Raw genomic sequence first — 9,632 nt, 5'->3', positions numbered from 1 at the left:
GTGTAGAAAGGGATATTTAAATATTTAAATAATTATTTCATTTCTGTAAGTGTAAAAGCCTTTATATGAATGTTAATGACAGAATTTCAACAGTAGCTGATGTCTATTGGGCAGTGTTACACAAATATTGTTTAAAGGTTGATTTTTTATAGTCAGAACAAAAAAATTAATGCAACTTAATAATGAACATTTATTCATGTTCTTTGCTATCAGGGATCTGCTTTTTTTGGAAGAGTTACTTAAGTTACTTAAAAGTTGATGTAAGAGTTAAATTCTGTTTTAGTCCAATACCACGCCTATCATGCTTTCTCAGCGGGGGGCATTAGCAGTAGTTAGTATATTAGGGGTTAACTCGACAGTGAATTATACTCTATACATTTGCTGTCCGCCTCTATAATAATAATAATAATAATAATAATAATAATAATAATAATAATACTGATAACAGTGCAGCGTCAGTTAAACCAGCACAGCGTTCTAAAACCGTTAGGCGGACCAGCAGCTCACAGCCAAAACAACTTTAACTCCGTTAACGTTACACAGGCAGAAACTGTCACAGGTCGGCTAACACAGCTTTATTATACTGTCAGAAACAGCAGCAGTGGTGTTTGTTTATATTTATCTCACTGCGTGTAAAGGTAAGAGTTTATCAGGTTAAAAATCAGCCTCATTTTTAGTGTTTCTGTTAGTGATGTTTTTCAAAATTGCCCATTTATCTAACTAACTAGTTTATATAACAGTTAACTAGGTTACGTTACCTAGGTTAGTTAACTTAGCTAGGTTAATTAATCAATTTTAATCAAGTACGTTATAACCCCAGCTTCTAGTAACGTTAACTCATATAATTTACTGAATTATTACTGCGGTAAAATATAAGTAACGAAACATAATTAACTAGCTTAGTTAGCCTTGATAGTTAGCTGATTACTAGCAGTTTATAACAACGTTAGCCAGTGAGCTAGATCATTTAAGTAGGTACGATCATTACCTAAGATAAATGAACTTACTGAATAAAAAACGCTCCATCGTAGCAGTAACGTAAGAGTACCGAAACCTAGCTTGCTAAGTTAGCTACCCTAGCTAGTGAACTAATTACTAGCAGTTTATAATAACTTTGGAATTGCTAGCTAATCTGTCAAATAGCTGCGTCCAGTAACAGGTAATTTAAAGTTACTAAATTAAAAGGTATAAGTAACGAAACCTAGCTAACCTAGCTTAGTTAACCTAGCTAGTTACCTAGGTAGCTAATTACTAACAGTTTATAATAATGTTGGAATAACGTTAGCCAATTGGGTAGGCTAGCTAGGTTAACTGAGATAATTTACTGTATTAAATGCTCATTTGTACCCTAGCTAACTAGTTAATAAGCTAATTACTAGCAGTTTATAATAGTGTTGGAATAACGTTAGCCAATTAGCTAGGTAAGTAGCTGCGTCCAGTAACAGATAATTTAACTGTTAAGTTACTAAATTAAACGCTCATTTGTATCGGTGATGTATGAGTAACAAAACGTAGCTAACCTAGCTTAGTAAGTCTAGCTAACTAGTTAGCTAGCTAATTACTAGCAGTTGAAATCTAAATCTAATCTCTATTTATCCCCTTTTTTATTTAATTTTTGGATTTGGACATTAGGAGTATGGCCTTACAATAATATTCCAATATTTCAGGGTTATTGTTATTGTGATAACAATATTTATGGCAATATGACAAAGCACAAATATTTTATTATTTTCATGAACTAGCTACTACTGCAACATGTTTTATTTCATGTAAGTTATATGTTTTAAGTATAACATTCAGCAGAAGCAAACAAATCTGTGAATCAAACCAAGACTCTTGCTGTGTATAAATAAATAATAATTATGTAACTAATAATAAAAAAAGTAGCAAACAAAGTCTACCACAACTGCAACAATAACAATAATCACAATATGAATTTAAAATTGTTTGTCAAAATATACTTATATATACTTATACTTAAATATACAAAAGACTTTGTTCTATAATTGTGCCAATAATGTTGCCTATGTCTTTGTGCAAATTAATAATAAGAAAAATGTTCACAAAAAAATAAAAACATACCGAAAGGACCATGGAAATGCTACGAAATGACACCAAATAAAATATTGTGACACAAGATTTTTGCATGACCACAATGTCTTGCTTTAGGAGACATAAAGCAAATGATTGACATATCTGTCTGTTATTGTTGTTGCTATTTATTTTATTTTAAGTTAAAAACACCATGAACTCAAACGGTGGCTCTGGACATTTTCCAAAACAAAGAATGATGGCCGGAAATCAAGATTCTGCCTTTCGACAGGTAAGCTAAATGACGTTTTATCAACCATAATAATATATACATCTTAAGGAGCAATATTAATAGTAAATATGCCTGAATGGAAGTAACTCACGTTGGTAATACATTTTTACTAACCTTATGTTTCTTAACCTACATCTCGCCTACATCTTTTGCATCTTTACCAGATTTTAATATTACAGACTATGCTTCTTAGATTAGACTCATCCACAGTATAGGTTTTAGTTTATATGTCCTAATAGTAACCCTAGTAGCAGACATTACCGATAATTATTAGCTATTGTCTGGCATGGTCTGTAAATCGAGTACACTAAATTGCAAATTCTGTAAATTATAAGGTAGACAGATCACAAATTCAGTCACTTTTGTGAATATTATGCTGTGATGTTGTAGTTATATTTTAATGTCTCTCCAGGTTACACCAAGAAATGAGATATATGCAAGGGGACAGCTGAATGAACCTTCATCCGATAATTTCATGATCAAGATTGCAGAAGTAGTTGATTCTCCTATTCCTGTTCCAGTATCCAACTACTACAGTGCTAATGCAAGCCGGCTTTGTAAGACATTTCTAAAACACAAAAAAAAATAGATTCTAAATGTTATTTAATGTTAATTAATAGTATATTTCTGCTAACCCTCATTTAGCTAAATGGGCAGTAAATATTTGACATTGTGTTATGTGTTTGTCTTAAGTTGGTTTCAACTCAGAGAGCAGCTTCCAGAGTTATCAGATGTTCAATATGTCCCCTTCAGCACCTCAGCACCCTACTACTGCCATTTTTCAGTGCACTGCTCAAGATATAGAACGGGTTCAGCAGTACTACGTGCCAGCCCAAGGTAAATAATACATTTAGTCAAGAATTAGTAATTGTAGCTATGTTTTATTTGTTATGCAGTAGATATTTTATTGTAACATAAATAAACCTTTTTAGAGATGTGAAAAGAGTCCTATTACAGTACTATTATAAACTGTTTTACTCATAATTTATTGTAAACAGTGTTGCTACTTAATAGACTAAATATGGATCCAAATGCATTACACATTAAGTGAAACACACTAGAACAATGTGGAGCAAACTGCGTTTATAAAAGCTAGTGATGAATATGTGAATTTCACATATTTTCCAATGTAATTTCTTAATAAGAGGCTTATGGTTCTATGCAAAATAGCTTTCAATGATTTTTTAATTAATAACCCATTGATTTTACCTACTATATTTAATGTTTATTAAACAGAAACAGAAACAAAATGTCTAATGTAAAGAAACATATTTTTGGCTTAATCACATTATAGCTCATAAATGGAAAGAGAGATGATTTTTTTTGTACAAGAAAATATTTCTTTGGAGGAGCCTAAACTGCACACATTGTAACTCTAGTAGGCAGGCTAGGAGGAACACTAAACTACATTCTTACATAATTCTAAGCCTTTATCTAAATCATAGCACTGTATCCTACAATGTAGTATCTAAAAAGCTTCTCAAAGCTTCTGCATTCTACAGTGCTGCTTGGCTGATGCAGCTAAGAGAACCCAGCAGCTCGCATGCAGTGAGCTTGTGAAAGCAGGAAGAGACGCGAGGAGGCGGGGATGGCTCCGGTCTCCACTGTGTTATTGACATCAGGAGGCTAGTGATGTCATAGTGATGTCAATAGCTTTAATTGTAATTGCACACATAGCTAGTGGTTTGGGCAGCACTGTGTGCTGAAGGCAGAGGGAGAAAGAGTCTCTCAGCTCCACTACACATGGCTGTGATTGGAGAGGAGAAAGAGTCAGGTATGTTTTTTTGTTGATCTGATTAAATTATATTTTAGAATGCTTGTAGAACTGCAACTTTAAAAATGATAAACCATTACAGCTTGTTTTTTTATAATGCAGACATCTGGTTGTGGACTCAATAGCTGTTTACCTATGAATAGAAATATGGATATGGAGTTGTTATGTGTTAAAATGCTGGTGGAATTTAATGTGTGCTCATAACAGATGTTTCAAAAGTTTACAGCTTTGGTATTATGAATTTATTTGAGGTTATTTTATAATGTTTTCTTTAAAGCAGTGAGATTCTGTGTATTGATTCTGGCAGTATGTATATCGATCCTTTATTTTAAACCTCAGCAACAGGTTAATACATAAAATATTTTCACAGCAGCAAAGGCTTTCTGACCAGTTCCCTTCCCCTCTCCAGCTTCCCCCAGCCCCCCTCTCTTTCATTGCTTCTCTCTCTCTCTCTCCCGCCCTCTCTCTCTCACTTGCTCTGGAACAGTGTGAAAGCTCAGCCCACTCACAGCCTGGCTGACGTCACTGTATTTCCTGGAATTGGACACCAGCAAGGAAATGTAAATGCTGAACAGCAAATAAGATGTACATTGACGTCAGTCTGGAGTCATGCTGTGATTACAGGCAGTTCCTTTTGCGAGAGCAAGACGTTACCCGATTAATCATCTGTTAGATAATACACTGTTGGACTTTCAGCAAGCCAGAACTTTCCGTCCACAGAGTCATTGAAAATGTATTTATCCAGTGAAAAACAGACCTCTCAGATTTAAGTCCATTCTGTTTCGTCTCTATGTAGCCTACCATTGTGCCTTTGATTTGCATATCTGCTAACTATATTGCACAGGAAATAACAGTCTAATGCTGGTAAAAATAGCTGTAGTCAAGACAGGAAGGTCACCACTGCTCGGGTCCTGAGTAAACATGTTAGAGTTCTCAATGGCATACAATAAGCAATTTAAACTTATTATTTAGCCAGCTCTTCAGTCTTTTCAATTTTCTGCCTTGTGGAGACTCAATTTTATTCAATTATCCATTCAAATGTTTCATCATATTTTCACAAAGAAGGATAAAATGTTTTATATGGTCCTTTAAATCATAACTATTTTTATTGACGTAGATTTTAAACATATTTTTTATATAACAATGACAGTATACTGCTCACCATGTTTGATTGAAGCCTGACTTTGTTCAGTGAAATAAAAATTGGTAGTGTGGCCAATAGGACAATATTTTATCAGATTGTGAAAAGATTGTTGTTGTGATTTCACATAATATTGCATATACTCTTTTCTAATATATATTTTTCTAAGCAACTTGTGGACATCGTCAGTATTTTCAGAACACTGAACAACCACACAATTTATTACAAAAATATATAATGCAGTATAGTACTTTCTAATATACTTCTTTTTTAAAATTTGCTTTTCTAAGCATGTGTGTTAAAGTTATAAACATTATTAAATATATATAAATATTATTATTTCACCCACCCTAAGTCATGGGTGTTCCTATTCATAACCAATATTATTGTTGTTAAAACCAGATGTCAATTCTAATACCTAGCTAAGGACAGTTTTATATGGAAAAAATGCTTTTCATTTAATTAAGAGTTTATTTGCTAATGTAAAGTACATAAAATGTTTTTTGTGAAGAGAGACTCTTTATGGTTCTATTTAAAAAAAACAATATCAGCTTACAGAAGCCTTTGTTTGCCTGAATGAATGATTTCATGGCAAAATTGTTTATCATATACAAGTGAAACCTCTTGAAGATGGTAAATAAGCAAAGATAAGATAAGATAAGCTACGATAATACTTCACTAATCTCCACATGGAAATTTGAGTGGCCCAACAGACAAGCACAGGATTAAACAGATTATTGTAAAATAAAACAAACTAAATAGGAAACACATATGTACATACATACATACATAAAAAACATGAATATTGTTAAGAATATAGAACCTGAAAGGTTTCCACTACTGTTGCAAGTACTTTTTATATTTTAAACATTATATTGGGATGTTTTACCAACAGTAATCAGTTTATCCTTAATGCTCCAGGCATATTAACCATGTAATTCATTTATTTTAATTTAATCAATTACATTTTTTTTTTACTAAGTTTACTCATCTTGCTTGATTGCTAATAAAATATATATTGCTTGAGGTGATTCTATCCAGGTCCTTATTTACAGTGACACATAGATATGAACTTAAGTTCTTTAGCCCTTCAGCTCAGATGTTGATAATATTTAGTTCATTGATAATGGCCTACAATGCAAAACACTAAACTGCGAATATTTAATTTACATTAATGAAAATGAAAAATGACATTTTTACTAATGTTATTCACAAAAAGTGTTCCAGTTACTTGTTAGATTGGGTAAGTGTAGATAATTAATACAGGTTGCTCATGTCTTACTTTAGCTCCTGCAAGTAACATGTCAGCGTATCAGATCCATTCACCCAGCTCCAGCCTACCACAGGGTGTAGTGATGACCAGTCCACCCAGCTCCTTACACAGCCCACAACATGTAGCAGAGGAAACCTCACACAAGAGGGAGCTCCGCCTACTGAAAAACAGGTAGCATACTTGCTCCATTCCTATCTAGCACTTGTCTTCTTAACAGCATATCACAGAACTGCTTCATACTGTTTTAAATCATTTCCCTGCTGCACAAAACACATGAAAGGTACCTGTTATTATGCTTTGGCTGAAAACCCCTGCCTGATGTAAAAACTATGCCTGCCTAGAAGTCAGCACATTTTCCCTTTACTCTTTATACTACTACAGACATGCTTAACTAAAGTTAACTTTAGAGTTGCTGTTCTCATTTTCAGTTGCTTTGCTTTTCCGTTGCTCTGCTTAACATTGTTTTGCAGGTTGTTTTTATGGAATGTTATGAAATGTGTGAAACTCAAGATTTAAGCTGACTGGAATTGAATACATTTGATTTGCCACAAATATTAATATTTCCTGCTACAGTCCTCAGGAACCCCAGATGAGCCACATTTCTGCTCTATCTCTGCTAGCTTAGAAATGATAAACTTAGGGCACTCAATACCTGGTAACAGCTTTGTACTGTAACTCTTGTTTAGGGCTGTTTTATTTGGATACTACACACTAGTACTCAGTAATATTAGTCAGTTATTTACTATATACTAATCTTTATAGTGCACAAAAATAGCATACTAATAAGAGATGATAAAGTGTTTCTATGCCAACTTATGTCATTGCATGTTATTTTGCTGCCACCACCGCTGCACTTGCGTCTTTTTTATTCGTTTTGTTACGTATTTCCAGAAATGAGTAGCTTCACCTTTTTTATTTTGCTTTGCAACGTGTGACTTTAATGCCCATAACTTTTTTAAGTAAAAAGTATCTTATAAAAAAATATGCATTATATTTAAATGTCTTAATATTGTATTTTACAAAGATTTACAATGTTTGCAATTAAGGAGATGTAAGGTTTTTACCTTTTACAACAAAGTGGTTTGTGGTACATTTGTTTGTGTTTTTTAGCTAAGCATGTTGCTAAGCATCTGTGTTCCGCAGAGCTTGACCCTCTCTTATTTTTGCACTGGCTTGCATGTGTAGCTTGATTGGACTGCTCAGTGGCTGTTATTTGGCTGACCTGAATGAAAAGTCCTTAAAACAATCATACTGCGTTTGATCGAGTTTACAGAGCCTTTTTGTGTTGCTTTCAGGGAAGCTGCTCGGGAATGCCGGCGGAAGAAGAAAGAATATGTCAAATGTCTTGAAAATCGTGTTGCTGTGCTCGAAAATCAAAACAAGACGCTTATTGAAGAACTCAGGGCCCTAAAAGACTTGTATTGTCACAAAATTGAATAGTGGAAGGCCACCTTAGGCCAGAAAGAGACTTAAAGGGACTCTGCTGTTCACAGATTTCTGCAAGCATCTGGGCAAAAACCTTTTTTACTTAATGTCTAGCCACTGCTGAAAAAAAGGTCACAGTTGCATCTCCTGTATATCCTAGACTCCTGTGTCCGCACATGTCTGTCTGAGGATGATAGGGAGCTGATTTTCTGCTCTGCTTTGGAGTCAGTAAGTGTGGTATGTTGCCTTTGTTACTTGTGCTTTTTGCAGGTTGGCAGCTAAAGCATCTCGCCGCAAGAGGAGAGAGTATGTACAGGACCTAGAGTCCCGCATCGCAGAACTGGAGTTGGAGAACATGAATCTCACCAATGAGATCAACCATCTGAAGAAATCTCATGCTGTAAATCCAGTTAGGGCTGGTGCAGTGCTACATCTAATCTGAACACTTTCTGCCTCATAGCTTTGCCTCCACAACTTTACTTCTGTTCTAATGTATTTCTGCAGATTGTTAAATATCTATATTTGTGAGAAAAAAAAAATAGATAAGCACAAGGATGCCTATGCTTACTTACAATTTTGGATGAAATTTCATATGGATTGTTTCTAAATTATTAATGTTTACATTTAAAATGCATTTTTCAAACTTTATGAATAAAACTTTGTTAATTATTTGTAGGCAATTTGAGATAACTTGCATGTAATTGTATTTGAAGTAAAGGTTGTCATTAAACATGTATATTGTAAAAAACAATGTATGAGTGTACCTGTACAATGAATTTGAACTCTGGGTAAAATATACATATTTTTGACATTCATTGTATTATCTTTTTTTCCTCCCTTAACTCTGTGACAGAGTTTATTATTTGTAAAGCTGTTTGTAGTTTTAGGCAGTGGTCCAGTTGTAGAACGAAATATGTTCTACATTACTTCTACTTCTACAATGATGTTCTACATCATTCCATTACTTTTTAAGAATCATGAAGTTGTGCCAAACCCTTTCTGAAAGATGTGATGATACCCCAAAATTAAGAGTCAGCAGTGAGCAGACTGATGTCTCTCTTTGGAAATGTCTCTAAGTAAATGAAAGGAAAAGATATGAGAAGTACATTTTCCTTTTATCATTAATAAAAGTCTGAAATTTCCCTATGGTGCATATTTACACTGAAATAAATAGAGAGTGAAGTAAGTTTGAGTAAAAACTGATTGCCAAAGGACTGTCTATGTAATGCGAAGGAAAATCAATGCTTCCTGCTTTTCATATGTCTGACCATGAATATCTTGAAGCACTGCCACAAAACTCAATGTATGTACATGAGGAAACATCATTCTTGTGCATAAAAACAAAAGTTAAATGTGAGGCTCCAGATGGATGCAACTGTCTATCATAAATTAAAATTAGATTATGTTTAAAATATTCATGTAAATTAACAATATTTGCATTTATTATTTATTTCATTTATGAATTTTATTTAATATAAGTTAGAGCTTATCATGCGAATCTCCAGTGTAATCATTTTATTATTTTTATTAGTATTATTATTAGTATTATTATTATTATTTTAACAGTCATGTACAGGTATAATATGCATGATTGTGTCTTGAAATATTGAAGCAAATGTATATTAAACCTAATAAGGCATGGTTTCATGGTATGTACAGTACCTCACAATAGCGAGTACACCCTCGCATTTTTGTA

General features: G+C 33.6%; 1 protein-coding gene across 4 annotated transcripts; it reads left to right on the top strand.

Moving 5' to 3' along the window:
- The first annotated feature begins 436 nt into the window (after positions 1-436).
- Positions 437-8,751, top strand: cremb (cAMP responsive element modulator b). 4 transcript variants are annotated; one of them, XM_007250381.3, is made up of 6 exons: positions 437-638; positions 2,235-2,323; positions 2,736-2,880; positions 3,017-3,160; positions 6,526-6,682; positions 7,807-8,037. In XM_007250381.3, exons 2-6 carry the CDS (start codon positions 2,246-2,248, stop codon positions 7,949-7,951), a joined length of 669 nt encoding a protein of 222 aa, XP_007250443.3. In that variant the 5' UTR covers positions 437-638; positions 2,235-2,245; the 3' UTR covers positions 7,952-8,037. The 4 variants fall into 4 exon arrangements, with proteins under 4 accessions (XP_007250443.3, XP_007250442.3, XP_022529357.2 ...); XM_007250380.4 differs by lacking the exon at positions 7,807-8,037 and adding an exon at positions 8,207-8,751 and having other exon boundaries at positions 442-638; XM_022673636.2 differs by lacking the exons at positions 437-638; positions 7,807-8,037 and adding exons at positions 1,025-1,159; positions 8,207-8,751.
- Positions 8,752-9,632: the final 881 nt, after the last annotated feature.

Source organism: Astyanax mexicanus, chromosome 6, assembly GCF_023375975.1.
Source record: "Astyanax mexicanus isolate ESR-SI-001 chromosome 6, AstMex3_surface, whole genome shotgun sequence".
NCBI classification, from domain to species: domain Eukaryota; kingdom Metazoa; phylum Chordata; class Actinopteri; order Characiformes; family Acestrorhamphidae; genus Astyanax; species Astyanax mexicanus.
This window is presented reverse-complemented; position numbering and strand designations above follow the sequence as displayed.

Coding starts and splice junctions, on each gene's coding strand:
- cremb (XM_007250380.4), top strand. CDS start 2,246: ATGAACTCAAACGGTGGCTCTGGACATTTTCCAAAACAAAGAATGATG. Junction 2,324..2,735: donor AAGATTCTGCCTTTCGACAG/GTAAGCTAAATG, acceptor ATGTCTCTCCAG/GTTACACCAAGAAATGAGAT. Junction 6,683..8,206: donor CTCCGCCTACTGAAAAACAG/GTAGCATACTTG, acceptor TGCTTTTTGCAG/GTTGGCAGCTAAAGCATCTC.